This window comes from Chiloscyllium plagiosum, chromosome 10 (genome assembly GCF_004010195.1).
Source record: "Chiloscyllium plagiosum isolate BGI_BamShark_2017 chromosome 10, ASM401019v2, whole genome shotgun sequence".
NCBI lineage: Eukaryota > Metazoa > Chordata > Chondrichthyes > Orectolobiformes > Hemiscylliidae > Chiloscyllium > Chiloscyllium plagiosum.
In genome coordinates this window covers 75,410,260-75,435,330 of record NC_057719.1, presented here as the reverse complement: position 1 = coordinate 75,435,330, position 25,071 = coordinate 75,410,260, and the positions used below count along the sequence as shown (strand labels likewise).

General features: G+C 42.2%; 1 protein-coding gene across 2 annotated transcripts in view; it reads right to left on the bottom strand.

Moving 5' to 3' along the window:
* Positions 1-809: 809 nt before the first annotated feature.
* LOC122553791 overlaps positions 810-25,071 on the bottom strand; it is a 50,774-nt gene continuing 26,512 nt past the window's right edge. Inside the window, exons 3-4 of one of the 2 annotated variants that reach the window (XM_043698119.1) lie at positions 5,547-5,615; positions 810-1,652 (exon numbers count right to left, since the gene is read on the bottom strand). In XM_043698119.1, the coding sequence (XP_043554054.1) occupies positions 1,521-1,652; positions 5,547-5,615 (201 nt within the window). In that variant the 3' untranslated portion in view covers positions 810-1,520. The remainder of the gene's footprint in view (positions 1,653-5,546; positions 5,616-25,071) is intronic. The other variant, XM_043698120.1, reaches the window with a different exon arrangement.

Sequence of the window (25,071 nt, the reverse complement as noted above, 5' to 3'; positions counted from 1 at the left end):
CAGGGTGTCAGTCAGGTCACATTCTAGACTGTAGGAGAAAAAGTTTGTTTGCAGTGACACTGAACTAAGGAATATATCCCAAAGGTTACTCACCTTTTCAACATACCTGGAAGTTTTCAAATGTTATGAAGCAGGACCTTGCAGAGTCTACAGGCAGATGTGCCTGTAATCTCCACTGCTTAAGTCAATAGCAGTTGGTTCAACCAGTTTTATTCCTTTTAGGATTGTACGGCTGATACTGGGTTCAACTGAATACTTTGTTTTTTTTAAGAACCACACACACTGCTCTGGGGCCAGAGTGTCCCATGCAAATCAGACAGTGAAAGGAGGCAGATTTCCTTTCTTAAAGAACAAGATGTGTTTGCCCAACAACCATTACAAAGATTAGGATTTAGATTTGCTTGGATTTGAATCAGAGTCTTCACAAGGCACTAGCTCAAGCTCTGCATTATTAGTCCAGTGACATCACCTCCAGAGTAGAGTTTGCCCACGGATTAATTGCAAACATTGTTGGTCTAGGCACAGCAGGTATTACACAATGTTGTCTCTCAAATTGAAAGACAGTCAGGAATTAACTGCATCAGGTTGCGTTTTGACAAAACTAATTGAACGTCTGTGTTTGCATTTGAGAAATTTGCGCATGGTGGACAACAAATATACAAAGTGGTTCACAAACCTACAACTGTTTGGCCAAGAAGTTAGAGACATGAACTGTGTTCAGGCAGCACTTCTTCCTGCAACAATGCAACATCTGTGTTCACAAGTTTGAGTCAAGGTTATTTTGGGTACTGAAAGGGAAAGGCAAAATGATACATCTATTCAACATTTAATGAATATGATCAAGGTTACATTACTTTCTTTTCATGGTGAATAAACTGCAGCCGGCGACCTACAAATCAAACAGACAAACATTTTCTCCAGAGCTGTTTTACCAAGTTGTTACCTAAACAAATCATGTTCCAGTTAGGGTTCTCATTACGCAGTGAAAATTCCACAAAATACATTCATAGAATTGTCAGAGATGTGCAATTATAGGGGCAATTATATGATTGCCAAAATCAACTTCGCTTGGTTCTGGCCAACTACAGCGAAAGCTGACACCAAGATGAGCAGCACTGCACACAGGTCCAGTGTCACGTTAATTTAGAGTTACTGCAACTGGTTGCCAGGAAACAGAAGACGACTGCTGAACGAGAGCAGTGCACTAATACTAACTGGAGAAGTAAATAAAGATACAGCATTTGCTTGTCAATTTTCTCTCAGCAATAGTTTACAACTCACTTTTCATTGTGCACTCAATGACATCAAGGGCTATTTTATTTAAAAAGCAAAAGTCAATCAGATACATTGGAAAAGATTTACAATAGGCTCTGCAGTTCCTTTTCCAAAGTCTCCAATCGGCCATTTTAAATTATATTGCAAAAAAGTACCATCTCTATCAAATCAATGCAAACATACTTTTCAACTTTTCAGGAAGAGCCATCTTCAGCTTAGCTAGATGTCCAGTAAATATATCAAGATCAGTGTTTCGAGTTAATGATATTGTTTGCATTTTGAGTCTTCCGCTGCTGATCTTGGTAAGATTTTGAATCTTCCCAGGGACGTGGTCCTCGGATATTTACCCAGTCATCCAAGTTCTGTTGCTGTAGTTTCTGTTTTAAATAAAAGGAAAAGAATTGTACTTTCATACGGTCTCAGAAAACCAACATGTTCTTAAACAAGATGACTGGAAAGCTTATAGCTATTGAACATTTATGAAATAATTAAGATGGTAGCAAGGCAGTGACTGAAGAAATAAAGAGTTTTTACAAATGTAGTGGAATCTATATAATGCCCCACATCAAAAAGAAATTAACACACCATCGACATCAGGGGCTCACTGGTCTATAGTTCCCTGGCTTTTCCTTACCATTATTTAAGAAGTGTGGTAAGGACAAGCCAGGGAACTATAGACCAGTGAGCCTGATGTCAGTGGTGGGCAAGTTGTTGGAGGGAATCCTGAGGGACAGGATGTATATGTATTTGGAGAGGCAAGGACTGTTTCGGCATAGTCAACATGGCTTTGTGAGTGGGAAATCATGTCTCACAAACTTGATTGAGTTTTTTAAAGAAGTAACAAAGAGGATTGATGAGAGCAGAGTGGTAGATGCAATCTATATGGACTTCAGTAAGGTGTTCGACAAGATTCCCCATGGGAGACTGGTTAGCAAGGTTAGATCTCATGGAAAACAGGGAGAATTAGCCATTTGGATACAGAACTGGCTCGAAGGTAGAAGGGAGTGGGTGGTGGTGGAGGGTGTGACCAAAAGACATGGATAGGATAAATAGACAAAGTCTTTTCCCTGGGGTCAGGGAGTCCAGAACTAGAGGGCATAGGTTTAGGGAGAGAGGGGAAAGATATAAGAGACACCTAAGGGGCAACTTTTTCATGCAGAGGGTGGTGCATGTATGGAATGATCTGCCAGAGGATGTGGTGGAGGCTGGTACAATTGCAACATTTAAGAGGCATTTGGATGTGTATATGAATAGGCAGGGTTTGGAGGGATATGGGCCGGGTGCTGGCAGGTGGGACTACCCGTAACCCTCATGATTTTTTAAACCTCTATAAGGTCACCACACAGCCTCCGACACTCCAGGGAAAACAGCCCCAGGGTTGGGATATCTGGTCGGCATGGACAGGTTGGACTGAAGGGTCTGTTTCCATGCTGTACATCTCTATGACTCTAAGAGACCTTGGAGTGCAGGTCCATAGCTTCTTGAAATCGCAAGTAGATAGGATAGCGAAGAAGGCATTTGGTATGTTTTCCTTTATTGGTCACAGTATTGAGTACAGGAGTTGGGAGGTAATGTTGCAGCTGTACAGACATTGGTTAGGCCACTTTTGGAAAAGTGCATGTTGTGAAACTAGAAAGGGTACAGAAAAGATTTACAAGGATGTTCCAGGGTTGGAGTGTTTGAGCTATAGGGAGAGTTGAATAGGCTGAGGTTGTTTTCCCTGGAGTGTCGGAGGCTGTGGCGTGACCTTATAGAGGTTTAAAACTAATGAGGGTCACGGATAGGGGTAAATAGGTAAAAGTCTCTTCCCTGGGGTGAGGGAGTCCAGAACTAGAGGGCATAGGTTTAGGGTGAGAGGGAAAAGATATAAAAGGGACGTAAGGGGCAACTTTTTCACGCAGATGGTGATACGTATATGGAATGAGCTACCAGAGGAAGCGGAGGGGGGAGGGAAGCAAGTACATTTGCAACATTTAAAAGGCATCTAGATGGGTATGTGAATAGGAAGGATTTGGAGGGATACGGGCCAAGTGCTGGCAAGTGGGACTAGATTGGGTTGGGATATCTGGTTGGCGTGGACGGGTTGGACTGAAGCTGTTTCCGTGCTGTACATCTTTATGACTCTATTTATCACCTCTCAGCTGATATCCTTTTGTTCTTTTGCTAGTCATTGCCATTACTTTCTCCCTGTTTAGGAGCCACCTTTTCATGTGTTTCTATACGAGGCTATGTTAGAATATCTTCACAAGAGAGAAAGTAAGGGAACTCTATAACAAGTTGCGTGCCTTTCCTATTGATTTCTCTCACATGCTATGGATATTTGATTTCCCCAGGCATCCTAATATTTGTCTGCACTGGAAGAGGAGAGGAGAGGAAAATACAACAAAAAAGGAACACTGTGCTCCCATCACCAACAACAAATTAGGATGACCACATTAGGAAAAAAATATCATCTCCTTAAAGAAATTATCTTTTTCCTCGCCCTTCCCAAGTAATTCATTTCTTTTAGCTTTTTTCTAATCTGATTTCTTTTAACAGACAATATTTTAGATATTATTTTAACATGGGATCTGCTCTCACCATCCCATTAAAATGGAAATGGAATTATCCATCCTCTCTATCTCCAACCTTTGATAGGAAATACCAAGCCACAGTCTCACAGCAGTTGTAAAGAGCACATTGTTTGGGAAGTCCCTGGGCCTTCTCTGCTTTCATGGAGCAGAATATGGAACATCTGAAAGAGCATTCAAGGAAGATATTTTGTTCAGGATTGTAGCCCTTGACAAAGAGCTTGAACGTGCACTGGTTTAAAAAGTGAGAAGCTAGTTACATAAGCATCACATCCACTCTGGCAGCTGCTTGCAAATATACTGTGTACAATTAGTTCATCATGCTGCAGTTTAGTTTGTGTCTGGAATTAATTTTTGTATTGAAATTGTCGTAGTACAAGGAAATTGCAGATACCACAAAAATTTTATTATTTGATGAGCTGTTTTATTTTTAAACCTTGGCCACATGCCAGAAAACCTTTGTTTCTCCTGTAAAAAGCGTAATATTGAAAGTGCCACAGGAATTCATGCCTGTGCTACACTGTGCACATCAGAGGGATCAGAATTAATTAGGCTGAATGAGAATTACCGATGGATGGCACAAATCCTTCTCATGGGACAGTATGGACATAAAGGTCACTTTAATCAATCCTATAGCTGGTGGCAGGGTAACATTAATCATCATGCTAACCTTAGTCAATCCCAGCAGCCTCAATCCTCCCAAGAACAGTACTCTTTCTTTCCTCCCTACCAAACAGTCCCCACAGACACTCCTGTATCAGTCAGGAGAAAGCAAAAAGTGCTCAGAACCACGACCATGTTAAACAGGGAGGTGTGAAATGTGATCTGGAGACGGGGAACAGCACAAGTCAGGAAGGGAATGGGGGTAAACAAGTCCTAAAGCCAGCTTTTGTGAATGGCCAACAGACATAATACCAAGTCAGAAAATCAAAAGGCCATTTATGGTGCTGTAGTGTTCCACACTCTGCCTCATCCTTTTTCACATTCCACTGTTGGTGAGAATCATGTCAAGCTTAATACAATATTCAGTCTCAACTCTGAAACTGTTGACTTTGATAAATTTTAGAACAGCAGCTCTTTGGTCGTCTTGCAGGCATCCAGCTGAATCCATTCCCCTCCCTAAAACACTCCAAACCAAACAGCAAAAACAACCACAAGTAGTTTCTCTTTGCATAACAGGCAGTTCAAATTGTCTCCAGTTTGACTAAATGCATGGCTCCCGGTTGGATCACTAGTCCTCCAGCACCTCATGCAAATAAACAGAATTTAAAGCAAAGAAAAATAGCCATTGGGCCATCTTGTATATGCTGGACTTTGTGCTCTTCACGAGTCTCCTCCCATTCCTCTTTATTTAGCCTATTAGCATAACTCTGCCATACCTTCTTTGTGTATGTATTAAGCAGCTACCATGTACTTGTAAACCTAGACATTACTGTAAGCAGAATGACAGATCCCCAATAGTATCCCCTCAACATCTGTTGTTCAGATGTGTGTATGGTCAATAGGACTTTCTGGATAACAATCAAAAGTGGAATTCTTTTCAAAAGAAGAATTAAAAGAATAAAATATATCAAAACTATGTATCAGGACCATCACTAATTAAAGAATAAAGGAACAAAATGAAATAGCCTCAAGCTTAGATGATGAATATTAATCATTTTCAGATCAGTTAATCAAGGCTGCCCGATTTGTATACTCTACCTCATACTCTGATTCCATTGAAATTTTATTTTTATTCTTGTTTAATTGAGCTTCAAGAGCTGGATCAATCTGCAAAGTGGGGGAAAATAATTAGTTTGCTTCGTAAGAATCTCAAAAAGAAACTAGAAAAAACAAAACTATTTATTGAGACTTGCCAGAATTCAATGTTTACTCTGGTCAAATTCATAAGCACAAACTTTTGTGCCATTTCTAAAACGATTAGCATATAACACTAAAACTGAGCACTTGACTCAGAATTTTCAACACCCACACTTTTGTTATTCAGGAGCAGGAGGTTTATTCCAATTATTTGGTTGGCTGTCTCAATAGTATCAAGAAACAGCAAGACAAGCAATGGTCTCATTGTCAAACGAGAGGCAATAAATCATAAGAAGTGGACAACAATAAGGAGCAGAAACTCATGAGTGTGGTCTGTCCATGATGCAAAGGCGTTCAGCTACGTGTAACAATGAATTAGGGTTAGGATTAAATCATCCTGGATTGGGATCTCCAATTTCAGCATTAAGTCAAAACTTACCTTCACTAAGAATTCGGAAAGGGATCAATCATGTTATTTCCAGAAGATCTCCTATTGTGACACCACATTCTGATAGCTCAGTGCAAACTTGTCTGCAATTGCTGATATGCTCTTTGAAGGATATGCAACAATAGACTTAAATAAATGGGTGGCATGATGGCTCAGTGGATAGCACTGCTGCCTCACAGCGCCAGAGACCCGGGTTTGATTCCAGCCTCAGGCAACTATCTGTGAGGACTTTGCACATTCTTCCCGCGTCTGCGTGGGTTTCCTCCAGGTACTCCTGTTCCCTCCCACAATCCAAAGATGTGCATGTCAGATTAATTGCCCATAGTGTTAGGTGCATTAGTCAGGGGTAAATATAGGATAGGGGAATGGATCTGGGTGGATTACTCTTCAGAGGTCGGTGTGGACTTGTTGGGCCGAAGGGTCTGTTTCCACACTGTAGGGAATCTAATCTAATCTTTTTAATTAAGTTAGAACACTGGAGTAGAATGGTGCTTTGGGAATACTGAGGTTATGATGGAGTAGAAAACACAGTCTGTTCTCAGTGGAGATCCAGTTCCCAATCCAACAGCGTTAGAAAAGGTGAAGTTATCCCCTCCTCCAGCAAGTTCCCAGACTTTCTCACAACCTCAGGGAAAGACACTGAAAATGGTCAAGTCTGACCAAAACAAATTAACCAAAGTAGTACAGATGTTGTAAATCATAAACAAAAACAGCAATTGCTGGAAAATGCACAGCAGATCTGGCAGCACCTGTGGGGAGAAAGTGAAGTTACCATTTCAGGCCCAGCAACCCTTCTTCAGAAGTTTTTGTTATAATTTGAGACACTAGAGTCAAAGGTCTCCTAACTGTGAGACACTGTCGTCTGAGCCACAATGCTGTGACAAGTGAAAATAAATCATATTTGCATCATTACCGTTTGAAATTGATCCAGCCACTACACTCAGGTCAAACACTACAATTGCATTACAAAGTTTATTTTGACAAAATGCTGGAGCTTTCAGTTATAGGCTTCACTAAAATTTGAAAGATTGTGCTGCAAGTATTGTGCCATTGCTTTAATTTGTACTTAGCTGACAGTTTGTTTTCCAAACTAGAGGTCAAAATAATTTCAGTTAGGCAATTGCTGACTGCCTATATATAAGCTGTTCTACTTAAAACAAGGGACGACTTAAAAAAAAATCGCAAAATCTGAATTTTCACGAAGAAAGTTAGCAATCGACTGGATGTAACATTCCCAAAAGAGAAAAAAAACACCATTGAACAGTCATTGTTTAAAAGGTTTAATTTGGTTCTTGGAGCTGTGGTTTTTTTTTTAAAAAGCCATTTCATCTATTTGACAAGTTAAGTGGAAGATTGTTTCTTGCAACTATTAACTACTAACCAACCTTGGAAAACACTACACACAGGATAACAAAGTTAAATGAGTTCTTTGGATGAAGCAGTATTAGCCAACTAGAACTAATGGGAGCAAGATGTGTTGAAATTATGACTGAATTACAGAGTTGCACACAGTTTTGCAAAGTCATTTTTATACATATACAGTTCAGTAAAAGAACTGAAATAGGAACAATGATTGGTTGGAACAGCAGAGTTATCCAACAGTACAGGTTGAGGAGCTGTGTAACACAAAACAGACTACAAAGCAATTTCCACTAGTGCTGTCAATTATACTGCAACACAGCTACAGATTCCTGTTTTTTAAAATGTGTATATTTATTGAAAAAATTTTTCACTTTTACAAAAAGCAAACTGAGAAAAGTTATAAAAGTACAAAAGTAGAAATATGATTGTATTATATTACAGTAACATTGACAATAAACTGCCTATTCTTCAAGATAGTCAACTCATATACACTTCAGCAAAATTAGCATAAACTCAAATTAAATAAAATGAAATTAAATTACAATCCACTAAAATTAAAGTACACTACATTGTACTATATTACATTACGCCACTCGCCGCAGCACCACCATCAAGTCAAAGTTGTAGACAGTTCCCCCATAATTGAAACGTAGCACTGCCAGGTACATCAGAGAATATTGAATGTTTAAATCTCTTAATTTTTTTCTTTACTCATCAAAGATCTTCCTTTTCTCAATTATAGCCCCAGAAAAGTCATGAAAAAACATTATCCTCAAACCATTATAAGCCAAAGCCTGTGGATCTTTTCCCATACTTGTGGCTGTTTCTATTATGAAGTGCTTTCCCTTATAATGCTGGAGTCGCATGAGGACCAGACGAGGGCGCTGAGCTAGCCCGGACCTGTGCATTGTGACCCAGTGGGCCTGCTCCACACTCACCCGGCACGACTTAATCTCCAGGCCCAGCAACTCTGGAAGCCACTTCAAGAAAATCAGCAAGGTTTTCACCTTCTTCATGCTCCGGCAAATCCCACAATCCGTAAACTTTTCTCTCCGACCTCAGTTTTCAAAGTCGTCTACTTGTTCCTGCAAGGCCCAAACCTATCCACCACTCACAGCTCTCCGTCGTGGCCTCCAAGGCAGTGGTCCTCTGTTCTACCCCTTCTGCACGCTGATCCAAAGTCCGGATCTCCTGCTCACGCTTTGTCAGCATGGCAACAATTGGTTCCAGCGCTACCTCAACTTTTTCACAGAGTTTTGTGAACTCCGTGAGTAAATACTGTTGCCTCACTGAACTTAAGGACGCCGCCACAGGAGTCTAGGTAACTGCTGCAGGTGTGCCCGTCATAGTAGGGGAGTGCCCCCGATGTCTTCATTTCAGCTTCAGATCTGGCAAATCTTGATTTAAAAGAGCTCTAGGTATTCTACTTACTTTACAAACTTTCCTCGGGAGGGGAGGGGGGAGCGGTGGGTAGGAGCCCACCTTACCTGGGGTATGGCACAGCGCACAACACAGCAGACTGTTCAGACTGCCGCCATCTAGAATCTCCCACAGATTCCATTTTTACTGTGTACATTTGAATTCATAACAGAAACTCAACAATTACTGATTATACATGATTGTTTGTGAAGAAAACTGGTATCTCAAATTGAAGACAATGATTATGACAAGGGAAGAAGCTTATTAGAATATTAGATAAGCCCTGTAACTAAAAGGTACATAACAGTTAGACAGGGTTTGCCACTGGTTATTTATCCTGGGCCCATTCCTAAAGCTTCATCTAGATCTTCCAGTATGAACAGACATTAAAGTATGGACTGCTGAGACTCGTCCATTAGACTGGCAATGCAAGTACAAGAATAATCTTGGCAAGAGGTTAGAAGGCTGCAGAACTTAAGCACATACATCTAGGCTGACACTTCAACTTGGTGCTGGAGAAAATGTCTATCATGTTTTCACTTATTTTTTCCCCCCACAATTGGCCTGGGAAGTATTTTTGTATCAGAGACATATAGTGAGATGCACAAGGTCAAGTTCAAGATTGTAATGAATTCTCAAAGGTTCAGCAAACCTTCTGATCTGAAAGCAATATATTAAAAAAATACCTTGGAGCAGCTGAAGCAAGGACTGGCCATGAATTCAGATGAACCGGCCCAAGGGTTAGGCTTTAAAAGCTGTGAGCACATCGATTTGAGCGCATAAGCTGAGCAACACATCCCAGAGAGAATTGGAAACAATGCTTGAATGTCTTATATTTATTGAGCACAGAAGTAGCCCTAACTGGCAAATCTATTACTATAGGTCCTATGCCAAAGGGAGGTATGGGGTCTGAGGCTGTTATTTTCCTGAACTGACAATAGGGCTTTAATGTTGTGAGGGGGTCAGAGATTGTGTTTTTGTGCGACATTCTGAAATTGCAAGAAGAGAGAGCACTTGTTCCCATCTGCTACCTGTATCAGTAACTTCTGCAAATAATAATGCATGAAATGAAGCAAAGCCTATAACCGTGGGCTAAGTTTACACAGATCCTTTTAGAAGTTTTAGAAATGATAGGAAGTAGACAAAATTTCAAAGAAAAATGCATTCTGCTCTGTGATGGTAGTGTCTAAAATAAACTGGTTTCTTAGTGAACAATTAGCATCAACTCAGTCCGAAACGTCGATTTTGCTGCTCGTCGGATGCTGCCTGAATTGCTGTGCTCTTCCAGCACCACTGATCCAGGATCAACTTAGTACAGTTGATCTGTACACATCTGTTTGCCTGCCTTCTCCCAACTCCTCTGCCTCCACCCCACCTGCTTGGATGAGGAGACATTTCCACTCGCGAGCATCCCAGATGTCCACCTACCTTAAGCAACGTGTTTTTCTCCCCCCATCATCCAGACAGCTCTCAGACTCACGACCTCCATTCACCGTTCCATTGCTTTAAATACCACACCGCCCCACCAAATGCAATAAAGACAGAGTCAACCTGGTCCACACCGACCACCCCACCAGGCTCCACATCCAACACATCATCCTTAAACACTTCAGCCAACTCCAACTAGACCCCACCACCAAGAACATCTTCCCCTCCCCACCGCTCTCTGCCTTCTGCAAGGACCATTCTCTTTGAGAGTCCTTGGTTTGTGCTACTCTCCCCACTCTCTCCCCACCCCCTTCCAGATAAGACAGAGGTTCACCTGCCTCTCCTCCAACCTAGTTTACTGCATCAGGTGCACCCGATATGGTCCTCTCTACATCGGGGAGACCAAATGTAAACTTAGGGAACGGTTCACCGAGCTTCACAGCCGGGGCCACAGGGGCCAACCAGACCTCCCAGTCACCGTCCATTTCAATTCCCCCTCCCACACCCTTTCCGACATGACCGTCTTTGGTCTCTGCCATTTGCAAAATGAACCACACCGCAAATTGGAGGAACAACACCTCACCTTCCGCTTGGGCAGCCTACAGTCCAGAGAGCCTACACGGAGATCGCCAATTTCTAATAACCTCCCTCCCCATCCCCTGACTCCCTTCCCAGCCCCTCCCCCTCCCTTCCACTGCTCCCTGCCACCAACCAGATTCATTCATCCCAATGACCAACCAGATTGTACCGTCCACCCACATTCACCCATCCCCACTTCACCACCCTGCCCCCGCCATACCCTTTATCTGCAGCTAGCCCACACCCACCTCCAGTCCTGAAGAAGGGTTATACCTGAAATGCTGACTTCTCCACCTCCTGATGCTGCTTGGCCTGCTGTATTCTTCCAGCCTCCTGCCTGTCTATTTTGCCTGCCTTCTGGAACGTACAGATGGGACACATGAAACATCATGGTGCCTATTTAACATTTTACTTCTAAGGACACAGATCAATCTACGAAATATTGAAAGGTAAAGATATGCTCCAGCTTATCACAAGCTTGGAGTTTGCTTATAGGAGAGATCACTGACGCTGAGAAATATTTGGTGGAGACATGGAATTTAACATTGAAATGAGCATCTGTATGCCTAAGCTTGCATATCTCACTGCACTATACAAAGAACTGAGTTCTGCCAGCACATTGGTCAAAAACAACAAACTCTTCAACTGGCACCACTAAAATTAGATTACATGATTATTTAGATTAGATTACTTACAGTGTGGAAACAGGCCCTTCGGCCCAACAAGTCCACACCGACCCTCTGAAGAACAACCCACCCAGACTCCTTCACCTAACACTACAGGCAATTTAGCATGGCCAATTCACCTAACTTGCACATTTTTGGATTGTGGGAGGAAACCGGAGCACCCGGAGGAAACCCACGCAGACACAGGGAGAATGTGCAAACTCCATACAGCCAATTGCCTGAGGCGGGAATTGAACCCGGGTCTCTGGCGCTGTGAGGCAGCAGTGCTAACCACTGTGCCACCATGCTGCCCAAATGTTTGAGAGATTTGATGTGCAGCAACTTAATTCACCTATTTACCTGTTGATTCATTTCACTTGAGACTCTGAAGTATTTCAGAGATATGGTTTCTCTATGCGAGTACATTCCTAGGGTGCTACGGTGGCTCAGTGGTTAGCACTGCTGCCTCACAGCATCAGGGACCCGGGTGCGATTCCAGCCTCGGGGCGACTGTGTGGAGTCTGCACACATTCCCCATGTCTGCGTGGGTTTCCTTCAGGTGCTCCGGTTTCCTCCCACAAACTGAAGATGTATAGGTTAGGGGAATTGGCCACGTTATATAGTGTTCAGGGATGCGTAGTTTAAGGGCTTTAGTTGGGTAGGGGAATGGGTCTGAGTGGGTTACTCTTCGGAGGGTCGGTGTGAACCTGTTGTGGCCTTGTTTCCCCACTGTAGGGATTCTATGATTCTATCCAGCTTGAACAGTGGGCAAAAGGATTGTGCAGTTCATCAGCTACGTGGTCATATGGTAGAGAAAGTGGGTTAGGTTACAAATTTGTGTGCCATTGTCCATCATCCAACATCTGTATGTGTACCAACTGGCTGTCAATGGCTCAGAAGGGGGTGGCACAGAAAGAGGAACCCCTCAACAGCACGTTACAAATACTCAACCCACCACTGAAAGGATACACTGAAAAGACTGACAAAGATGGTACCACATTTCAGAGGTGGTAACTGTCAGGAAAGATCAAACAGATTGGTGCAATTGTCCTTCGGGGAAAAAGGTCTAGAAATATTCTGGTAAAGATTCGAAGTTTGAAAGAGTAGGTGAGTGTAGATGGGGGGAGAATATCTCCATTTGGGAGATTCCAAACTAGAAGCTACCAATATAAAGACACTTACATAAATTAAGGGAGAATAAGAAGAAATGTCTTTATTCAGAGTGATTACATTTTGTTCTTGTGTTGTAGTTCGCTAGCATAGAAAATGATTGAGTTAAATGATTGGGGAGAAAAATTGAGAGAGTATGGTTTAAAAAAAAGGTTACTCTGAAAGGCCAAGATGAACTAAAAGTCAGAGGTAAATGGAAGGAGACTTGAATGCTCAGACATTTTAACTACACAAGTTGGGCAGAAGACCTTTCTGTATTATGCAATTCTGCATTATCCAAAATTAAAACAGCAACTTCACAATCAAAGCAGTTCACAGCAAAGGCGGTCAAAAAAGATGCTCTGCATTTTCAGAAGTAATTAATGCTGGATCAATAGTAACTAGGGCAGCAACCTTAGGATATTTGAGTTTAAATGCAATTTCCTCTCCTGTCTGGCTCAACCAAATGTACATAAATATGTAGTTAGTTTCACTGCTAATTTGACAGGAAAATCTGGGGCATCGCGTCCTTGCGGTGTCAATGTTCTAACCACTCAACGTACACTGCTATAACTTAGTTGGTAATGAAAGTGTAAAATTTGACACTAAATACATTAATGCAAGGTTTCTACATTTATTGAACAAGATTGGAACACTGGATTTATGATGGGACCATTATATAGAGCTTTATAAAATGAGATAAATAACATCTTAATTAGCCAGGAGCTTGGGTTCAAATTGCTGATATTATTAGCAAACAGAAAACACATGTAAAGATCAAAGCTCCAACTACAAGACTGAAAATTAAACCACTTCCTAATATAGATAGCTCCCCAATGCTACAGATTTTTAAGGCTCAGCACTGCAGCTATGAGTTCACCCAATGCCAAATTCCTCCTAGAAATAAGTATTTCTCAAAGTTAGTTTTGTGGAAATAGGTTTACAAAATCATGAGGGGCATGGATAGGATAAATAGACAAAGTATTTTCCCTGGGGCCGGGGAGTCCAGAACTAAAAGGCATAGGTTTAGGGTGAGAGGGGAAAGATATAAGAGAGACCTAAGGGGCAACCTTTTCACGCAGAGGGTGGTACGTGTATGGAATGAGTTGCCAAAGGAAGTGGTGGAGGCTGGTACAACTGCAACATTTAAGAGCCATTTGCATGGGTATATGAATAGGAAAGGTTGGGAGGGAAATGGGCCGGGTGCTGGCAGGTAGGACTAGATTGGGTTGGACTGAAGAGTCTGTTTCCATGCTGTACATCTCTATGGCTCTATGTGAGAGTGCATGCACACAATCATTGAAGGTGGCTTAATAAGCTGACTAGGTCACTTACAAAGCATATTGAATCCTTATTATCAGAGATTGCAAAAGCAGGGAAATTATGAGAAACCTTCATAAAACACTGGGTAAGGCACAGTCTTATTCAATTCTGCAAAACACTCTTTAGGGAGGATGGCAAAGCCTTAGTGCATTCAGAAGAGAATTACTAGAATAGTCTCAGGTTAATCAGTTCATAGAATTATACAATGCAGAAGAGTCCCTTTGGTCTATCGAACCTGCACTGACCTATCTACACTAATCCTCACTTCAAGTCCATGTGCTTTGTAAACGTATGAGGTTTCCCACCTCCACTACCCTCCCAGTCAGTGTATTCCAGATTCCCACCATTTTCTGGATGCCATTTCTCCCCCTCAAACTCTCCTGCTTCTCACCTTAAAATCACGTCATCTCATTATTTACAGTTCAACCAGGGTTTTTCTTTGGGGGGTGGGGCGCAGGGGAAGCAGCCTTATCCATTCCCCTCAATCAAGTCCCTTCTTAGCCTTCTCCACTCTAAAAAACAGAGCAACCGAGGTTACCCAGCCTCTCTTCGGAGTTGAAATGCTCCACCCCAGCAACATTCTGGTGAATCTCCTCTGCACTCCATCCAATGTAATTACATTCTTCCTGTAGTGTGGTGTGGCCTAACCAAAGTTCTGTACACCTCAGAGATAACTTCCCACTCCTATAATCTGTACCACGACTGATAAGGTTAAAAATCACACAACACCAGGTTATAGTCCAACAGGTTTAATCAGAAGCACTAGCTCCTTCAGCGGTGCTCCGAAAGCTAATGCTTCCAATTAAACCCGTTGGACTATAACCTGTTGTGAGATTTTTAACTTTGTACACCCCGGTCCAACACCGGCATCTCCAAATCATGACGACTGATAAGACCAAGTGCCTCATATGCCTTCTTAACAGTCCTATTAACCTGACTTGCCACTTTCAGATTTTTATGTACAAACACTTCAAGATCCCTCTTTTCCTGAGATTCCTAGCGCCCTACCATTCATTGAGTACTTACTCCCTTGTCTTGTGACTATTTCCAAAGTGAATGGCCTCATACTTTTCAGGGTTAAATCCCATCTGCCACTGATCCACCCATCTGTCCAGTCTATACCTTCCTGTAACCAAAGGCCCTCTTCAGCACTGTCAATAACCCAACCAATCCTTTGTGTCATCCACAAACTTCTCATCCCTTCCCACATTCTCATCTACATTGCTTCAGTCATATAAAACAGCCTTCTACCACCACCCTCTGATCTTGCATTCAATCTGCCAAGTTACACTGGATTCCTTGTCCTTATACCTTCTTCAGTCTTCTATATGGGACCTTATCAAAGGTTTTGCTGAAATCCATCGACTGCACTACCTAGGTCTACACGCCTGGCCACCTCCTCGAAAAATTCAGTCAAATGTGCTAGGCTTGGCTGCCCTCTGACAAAGCCAGGCTGACTATCCCTGATCAAATCTTGCCTCTCCAGATGAAGATTACTTCACTCCTTTAGAATTTTCTCCAAGGTTCCCCTCCCACCAAGGAGACACAACCTGGCCCATAATTCCCCAATCTCTCTCTACCACCCTTCTTGAAGAGTAGAACCACATTAGAAGCCCTCTAGTTCTCTGGCACATCTCTTGTGGCCAGAGAAAAATTAAAAATTTGGATCATATTCTCTTTAATTCCCTCCCTCATCTCCAACAACAGCCTGGGATACTACTCATCTGGATTTGGGAATATGTCCACTTTTAAACCTTCCAAAATCTTCATTACTTCCTCACTTCAGTTATCTGGAGAGATTGGATAAGCTGAGGTTGTCATCCTTAAAGCAGTGCAGGTTCAACCTCGCTCCTTAAAGAGAGGTTCAGCAGAAAAGTTCAAAATTATGAAGAATTGAGTAAATAATGAGAAATTGTTTCAGTGGCAGTAAGATCAGTAAGCAGAGGACAATGAAGAGGTTGAAAAACAGGCAGCCTGGTTTTAAAATTGCAACAAGTTACAATGATTCAGAATTTTAAAAAAGCGATGAAGACAAATTCATTAGTAAGTTTCAAACAAATAAGTTTTGCAAAAATAATTTCTAGGCTGGCGGAAATCAGGAGAAAGAAATGGGTGCCATCAGCTGAATGGCCTCTGTGTTTTATTATTGTATGAATTGTGTAACTAGGTGCCTCTTCAATAACTACAAAAGGTCACTGCAAAACTGAATGTCCGCAAAACAGGATTTTAAGTAAGCCAATTCATTTCGATAGACAAAGGCAACTGATCTGAAATTTGCCACAGGATTCACTTTTATTACTTTTCCAGTAGAAAGCAGCAGCTACTGGAGAGGAGGAAAAACCTTTGCCACTTGGTCGATTTTCCAGAACTCTGATGCTACAGTTAGCATCCTTGGAATGCTGTTTCATCAATAGTTATGTTTTGGATAAAAACAAATGAATGTCCTTTATCTTAAAAGCAACATTTAGCTTTTATTTGTAAGGCTCAGGCTATTTTCGATCTTCCCATGACCTGCTCCCTTCCAGTCTCTGTAACGTCATCTAGTCCTGCAACCTTCTGAAATGTGGTTTGTTCCAATTCTGGTCCTTGCCTTCAGAGGACAGGGCTCATTGCTCTCGAATCTGCTCCCCAAACATTTTTACCCCCAAAAGGCTCTATAAAAAGCCAGTGTTGCATGTCCTATTCTTTAATGGGCTGCATTTGGAAGACAGAGATGGGGGTGGATTCCCATGAATTACCAACCTGCACTGCCTCAAAATTTTACAGAGGCAGGAAAAGTTTGGGACGGTAACTCACCCTCAAAGCCTATTGGTTGTCGCTTAAGAAGTTCATCCACCGGTCCTACTTCATGGCAAGGGGGACACCACATCATGGCGAAAGCTGGGATTGCATTTAGCAGCATGGGTTGGTGTCAGGCAAAGGAGTGTGGGTGGGTATGGGGGTGGAGGGAGAACAGTGAAAGAAATTTGTCGGAACCTCCTTTGAGATTCATTACATCCGCTGAAAACACCTTTCCCCGGAGCTCGTCTGTAACTTCCCCTCTTCTGGCTTCTCAATGCCGGTTCTTCAAGAATACTTGCCCCTTGCCGCTACAAAATGAGATCCCGAGTCTGGGCTGACCTAGGCTCCTTGGTGAGATGGGGCTGCTTGTAGTCACATGGATGGTCCTAACTTCCAGGCAGCATTGTTGGGACTACAGAGGAGCTAGCAGCTCGAAGATGAAACGTTCTCTGAGAAAGCACTGGATGGCTCACTCTAAAGCAATCAATTGGGTTCCCGACATTGATGCTTGGAACGAGAGCTGGTTAGCTGGCGTGTGGGACGTGAGCGTGTGAGAACAAACTGAACCTCTCTAAATGCAGTCCCATTGGTTTCCATAATTCTCCACAGATCTTTTACTACATCAGGTTTATTTATAGAACCTGTAAATTGTGTTGTTAAAATCTTCAGTGGTTTAGATCAGCAACTTCAGCAGGCTGACGCAGAACATCTCTACAATTTATAGAAATTCTCCAAGGATCAGTAGGTGAACTAGAACTTACAAGATTTGTTTTTATCTACGAATATAATTGCGCACACAAATAACAAAAATGTTACAACTTTAGAAAGAAATTAATTGTCACTACACATTCAAGGAGGTGGTTTATTTGCTCATCATTTGTGCTGGTATTTTTAGATGTAGATCTAATTAGTTCTGACGGCCTCATACCTGAGTGACGCACAAGCTACTCTTTATGGATAAAGCTTTGGAACACAAGATCAGGAGTGGAGCAATTAGACCCTGCAAGGTATCCTGCTATTAATTAAATTACCGCTGGTCTGGATCTCACCTCGATTTCCTGCCTTTACTCCACTTCTTTAGCCAGGACAAATCGTGGGTTCTGAACAGGAATCACACTGGACTTGAAACATTAATTCTGACCCTCTCACCACAGATGAGGAGTTTCGCCAGCACTTTCCATTTCTGATTTCATGAATCTAGCATCACAATCTTGAATATTTCAATTAACTGAACAACCTTTGTATTTTGGAGGAAGAGCGCTCCATATTCTTACGAACCTAGAGAAAACGCTCCTTGATTATACTCAAAATTAGTCCAGCTCCAAGATTAAAATCACTCCTTTTTCTGGAGCACCACACAAAGTGGTTTCTTCCATGTCTAACTAACAAACCCTTTTTATCCTTTTATCATTTAAACAATGCAAATAGGTCAAAACACAACATGAAACAAAGAAATGCCAACTTCATACCTCTACTCACGTATTTGTTCCCCTCAGCCATGTTTCTTATTCTTCACATTTTACAGGAATATCACAATCATAAGGTTATTTATAACACATCCATTCCAATGATTGTGTTGACCCTCAGTTTGACCCAGAGGATAATGCTAACAAATGTCTTTTGAATCTCAAAACAGGAATATGTGCAGTCTCATTATTGTACACTTGAAACAAAAACCACGTCACAGCCATAAATCAGAATTATCTGCACTTGCTCATATGATAACTCATAACTTTATGAAACCACAAGTGAGTTTTTAAAATCAAACTCGTACAAACATGAGCTTCCTGTTGGTTCAGATAGATTTAGATTTAATCTTAATAAAACCATGTAATAAAGCATTTTAATGAAAGTCATTACAAAGATACTTGAACAGTCACTGCTGGATTATGAGAGTTGCCTCTCACTTGCTTGAGACACTAAACGCTATGAGCTACCTTAACTCTTAACACAAAAAAAGGCGTTTGGTATGCTTGCTTTTATTGGTTAGTGCAGAGGAGTTGAGAGGTCATGTTGCAGCCGTACAGGACGTTGGTAGGGCCACTTTTGGAATACTGTGTTCAATTCAGGGCTCCTTGCTTTAGGAAGTATACCATTAAACTTGAAAAGATTTACAAGGATTTGCCAGGGTTGGAGATTTTGAACTATAGGAGAGGCTGGGTCTGCTTTCCCTGGAGCATCGGAGGCTGTGGGGTGACTTGATAGAGGTTTATAAAATCATGAGGGGCATGGATAGGGTGAATAGACGAGCTCTTTTCCCCAGGGTGGGGGGAGTCCAAAACTAGAGGGCATAGGTTTAAGGTTTAAAAGGAACCTAAAGGGTAACTTTTTCCACACAAACGGTGGTACATGTATGGAATGAGCTGCCAGAGAAAGTGGAAGAGGCAGGTACCTTTACAACAGTTAAAAGGCATCTGGATGAATAGGAAGGAGCAGAAATTGGGCCATTAGACCCATCAGGTCTGCTCCGCCATTCAATCATGGCTGAGGGGTTTTTCACCTCCATTTTCGTGCTTTCTCCCCATAACCTTTGATCCCCTTGGCAATCAAAAACGTATCTATCTCTGTCTTAAATATGCTCAATGACCTGGCCTCCACAGCCTTCTGTGGCAATGAATTCTAAAGATTCACCCTCTGTGGTAAAGAAGTTTCTCTTTATCTCCATTCTAAAGGGTCTTCCCTTTACTGTAAGGCTGTGCCCTTGGGTCCTAGCCTCTTCAGCCAATGGAAACATCTTTCCAATGTCCACTCTATCCAGACCACTCAGTATTCCAAAAGTTTCAGTCAGTCCCCCCTCACATCCTTCTAAACTCCATCGAGTATAGTCCCAGAGTCCTCAAACGTTCCTCATGTTAAGCCTTTCATTCCTGGGATCATTCTTGTGAACGCCCTCTGCACCCACTTTAGAGCCAATACATCAGAAGTATGGGGCCCAGAATTGCTCTAAATATGGTATGACTAGAGTCTTATAAAGCCTCAGAAGGACATCTCTGCTCTTATATTCTACTCCTCTCAAGATGAATGACAACATTGTATTTGCCTTCCTAATTACCAACTCAACCTGCAAGCTTACCTTAACAGAGTCCTGGATCAGGACTCCCAAGTCCCTTTGTACTCCAGATTTCTGAATTTCATCCTCATTTAGAAAATAGTCCAGGCCTCTATTCTTCCTACCAAATTGCACAACCTCACACTTTCCCATGCTGTATTTCATTCTGCCACTTCCTAGCTCACTCTGCTAACCTGTCTAAATCTTTCTGCAACCTTCCCGCTTCCTTAATAGTACCTATCCAGCTACCTATCTTTGTATTATCTGCAAACTTAGCCACAATGCCATCAGTTCCTTTATCCAGAGCATTAATGTATAAGGTGAAAAGTTGTGGTCCCAACGCTGATCCTTGTTGAACACCACTAGTCACTGGCTTCCATACTGAGAAGAACCCTTTTATGCCCACTCTCTGCCTTTTGCCAGACAGCCAATCTTCTATCCATGCTAGTACCTTGCCTCTAACACCATAGGCCCTTATCTTACTCAGTAGTCTCCTGTGCAGCACCTTCTCAATGGCCTTCTGGAAGTCCAGATAGATAACATCCATTGGCTCTCCTTGGTCTGACGTGCTCATCACCTTCTCAAAGAACTTTAACCGATTTGTCAGGCATGACCTTCCCTTGATGACTTTGCCCAATTTTACCATGCATAGAATTTACTCTGTAATTTGGGAGGGAGAAGATGGAATGTAACTGATCTACAATTGAATAAAATAACAAAGTATTCAGAAATTTAATCCTTCACAATGGACTCCAAAATCTTACCAACGACTGAGGTCAAGCTAATTGACCTATAATTTGCCATCTTTTGCCTTACTCTCTTCTTAAATGGGGTGTTACATTAACAATTTTCCAGTCCTCTGGCACCCTCCCTGACTCCTGTGATACCAGAAAGATCACTACTAAAGGCTCCAGTATCTTTTCAGCTATCTCCTTCAGGACTCTCTGCCATAGCCCATCTGCTCCAGGCGATTTGTCCACTTTCAGACCTTTCAGTTTTCCTAGGTGATGGCCACCATGCTCAGTTCTGTCCCCAGCTCTCTCGAATTTTTGGGATACTGCTTGTGTCTTGCATCATGAAAACTGACACCAAGTACTCATTCAGTTCCTCAGCCATTTTTTTGTTCCCCATTACCAGTTCTCCAGCATCATTTGCCAGCAGCACAATGTCCACTTTGCCCTTTATATATCTAAAGAAACTCTTGCAATCTTCCCTAATATTACTGGCTAGCTTACCTTCATATTTAATCATTTTCATCCTTATTTCTTTCTTTGTTGTCCTCTGTTGGTCTTTGAAGGCTTCCCACTGCCCTTCGCCACATCAAATGCTTTCTCTTTTGCTTTTATACTGTCCTGGACTTCCCTGGTCAGCTCCGTTTGCCTCATTGTCCCTTTGACACGCTTCTTTTTCCTTGGAATTAATCTCTGCTGTCTCTCCCAAATTAATCCCAGAAACTCCTGCCATTGCTATTCCACTATCTTTCCTGCTGGGCTCCTCTCGCAGTCAATTTTGGTCAGCTCCTCCCTCATGCCTCTGTACTTGCCTTTATTCAACTGTAAATCAGTTACATCTGATTCCACCTTCTCCCTCTCAAATTAGAGAGTAAATTCCATCATACCATGGTCACTGCCTCCTAAGAGTTCCTTCACCTCAAGCTGCCTTACCAAGTCTGCCTCATTGCACAACACTAAATCCAGAATTGCCTCTTTCCTAGTGGGCTCCACCACAAGCTGCTTCAAAAAGCCATCCCGAAGACATTCCACAAACTCCTTTTCTTGTCATCCACCACCAAACTGATATTGCCAGTCCATCTGTGTATTGAAATCCCCCATGATCACTGTAACCTTGCCTTTCCTATAAGCCTTTTCTATTTCTTGGTGTATCTTATGCCCCAAATCCTGGCTCCAGTTTGGAGGCCTGTAAATAACTCCCATCATGGTTTTGTCTTTACCTTTGCAGTTCCTCAACTCCACCCACAGAGATTCCACAGCATCTGACCCTATTTTGTTTATAGCTATTGATTTAATTTCAGGGATCTGGGTCAAATGGTGCCAAATGGGACTACGTTAATTTAGGATATCTGGTAGGTATGGACAAGTTGGACTGAAGGGTCTGTTTCCATGCTGTACAGCTCCAGGATTCTATAAAGGACAAGTCTAAGCCAAGGGTGTCATGTGGCAACTTGGCCTGGTTGGTAGCAAGCACAGCTCAGAGTCAGGAGGGTAATGGATTTAAAGATCCAACACTACCATGGAATCTAAGTTAAAAGTTCAGAACATAACCAAGGAAGCAACATTAGGGAAGGCACAAACACTGTCCGTTTACCTGCTTAAAATGGAGGGCGACTAACTCTGGCACAATTTAACACCAGGGAGCTTACCCTGCATTGGTCAATATTCCTGCCTCAAAATCGCACTAAAAAACAGATCCACTTGCCATTCATCTGTACACAATGGGATCTTATGTAAGTTGTGCACTTGTCTGCACAATAACTCAATGTGACATTTTTGATCTGCGATAAAGCAGTATATGAGCGCAACTCTGTGGGATAGCATCTCACTCAGATTACCACATATCAATTCATTACTAACCTTCACATTTATACTGCTGTAACTACTTGAAGCTTTCAATACCTTGTTTTGCATTTAATCATAACTACAATCTTATTAGCAGCACCAGCTCTGCACCACCCCTCTCTCAGTAGGTCTAAGGGCTCTTGCGGCACAGTGATAGCGCCTCGGCCTCTGAGCCAGAAGTCCCAACTGCTCAGAGGGGTACAATAACATCCCTAACAGGCTGATTAGAAAATATCCATAAAGCACTGCACATTAGCAGTTATTACAGCTGCAGCAGTAGAGGATGAGTGGGTGATGCTCACATTCTGAAAGACAGCTCAGAGTGTTAGAATGGAAACAACGCTGAAACAGGAGTTTGAAGTGAGAGAGGCAGGGAGGTACACAAAGGCACTTGGAATTGTGCAGCACTGCAGATGCACAGAGACAAATAGAAGCAGATGGAATAAAAGGAATTGTGCTGGTGCATGGAAAATCCTAAGTCGAGAAATGATGATTATAGTTATTGCAAAAATAATATGCGTTTTTGATCTGAGGTTGGTGTTGCTCAAAACAAACTGCACACAAATGATCTTACAGTAAACTCCACAATGACACTGTGTTGCAGCATGTTTGCACGCAGGAAAGCGAACTGATTGGAGCTCAGTTCTTGGTTCATTCCAACAGAAGAATTGGTGATGGCACAATTGCCAATCTCTTTGGGCTAAGAAAAAAAAACTCTGGCAAGGGAGAAGAGAACCTGACAGCCCATGTTCCTGACCAGCACCAGCTAAGCCAGGACGTTTACAGACATAGGCACTGGAGGAGGATAGGATAATTATCTGAGTTACCTCCTGCTCGAAAGTACACTGCTGAAACCATCTGGGCTAAGGTGGTCACATGGGCAAGACAGGTGGTGGCATGCATGTGAGCATACTACTGTCAAAACCTTCCGGAGTTGAAGGAAGAAAAGCCATATCAACAATGGAAAAGATGGAAGAGTTATGTGGACCAGGATAAAGGTCATCAGTCTTTGTAATTGATGCCACATTCATGAAACAATAGGTCATTCAACATATCTATGTTCTGCAGTAAAAAGTGACTGCAAGCAACAATTTAAACTATGGTATATGTGCATGCCAAAAGAAGGAATGACATATTTTGCTGATTACCATGCAACTATACTAAATGCTTAATAAAGCTTCAGGAAGCTACACCATAAATGTCAATAGAATTCCTTCAGTGAACTATTGCTTCTATTTTATTTGGAGTATATACATTTTGTTTTCTAGCAGTGTTACACAGGTGACATATTGCACTTTGTAAATACAGCATAGTCATTAAAACATCGTTATTACAGTAGACAAAGCAGTAGAACTAAAGATATGCCTCTCATTTCACACGAGTATTTTCATAACTTGGACATGGCAATCAAAAGAAATGGTGTTCAATGATTCTTATATAGAAATGTGGAGCTTATTCAAGGAAAAGCTCCTGTGTGTCCTAGATAAGTATGTACCTGTCAGGCAGGGAGGAAGCTGTAGAGCCTGGGAGCCGTGGTTTACGAAGGAAGTGGAATCTGTGGTCAAGAGGAAGGTGGTGGCGTGTGTTAAGGTATCCAGGAAAGACCCAAAGAGAGAGCTCAGAAGAGCCAGGAGGAGACATGAGAAGTTGTTGGCGGATACGAACAAGGTAAACCCTAAGGCTTTCTATAGGGGTTTAAGGAATAAAAGAATGACAAGAGTAAGATTAGGGCCAATCAAGGATAGTAGTGGGAAGTTGTGTGTGGAGTCAGAGGAGATAGGGGAAGCACTAAATGAATATTTTTCGACAGTATTCACTCTAGAAAATGACAATGTTGTCGAGGAGAATATGGAGATACAGGCTACCAGACGAGGTGGGATTGAGGTTCACAAGGAAGCGGTATTAGAAATCCTGCACAGTGTGTAAATAGATAAGTCCCCTGGGCCAGATGGTATTTATCTTAGGATCCTCTGGGAAGCCAGGAAGGAGATTGCCGAGCCTTTGGCATTGATCTTTAAATCGCCATTGTCTAAAGGAATAGTGCCAGAAGACTGGAGGATAGCAAATGTGGTTCCCTTGTTTATGAAGGGGAGTAGAGACAACCCTGGTAATTATAGACTAGTGAGCCTTACTACAGTTGTTGGTAAAGTGTTGGAAAAGGTTATAAGAGATAGGATTTATAATCATCTACAATAGAATAATTTGATTTGGGATAGTCAGCACGGTTTTGCGAAGGGTAGGTCGTGCTTTACAAACCTTATTGAGCTCTTTCAGAAGGTGGACCAAACAGGTAGATGAGAGTAAACCGATTGATGTGGTGTATATGGATTTCAGCAAGGCATTCGATAAGGTTCCCCACAGTAGGCTATTGTACAAAATGCGGAGGAATTGGCTTGCTGAAAGAAGACAGAGGGTGGTGATTGATGGGAAATGTTCATCCTGGAGTCCAGTTACTAGTGGTGTACCGCAAGGGTTGGTGTTGGGTCCACTGCCATTCGTCATTTTTATAAATGACCTGGATGAGGGCGTAGAAGGGTGGGTTAGTAAATTTGCAGATGACACTAAGGTCGGTGGATGGTGACGAAGGATGTTGTAGGTTACAGAGGGACATAGATAAGCTGCAGAGCTGGGCTGGGAGGTGGCAAAT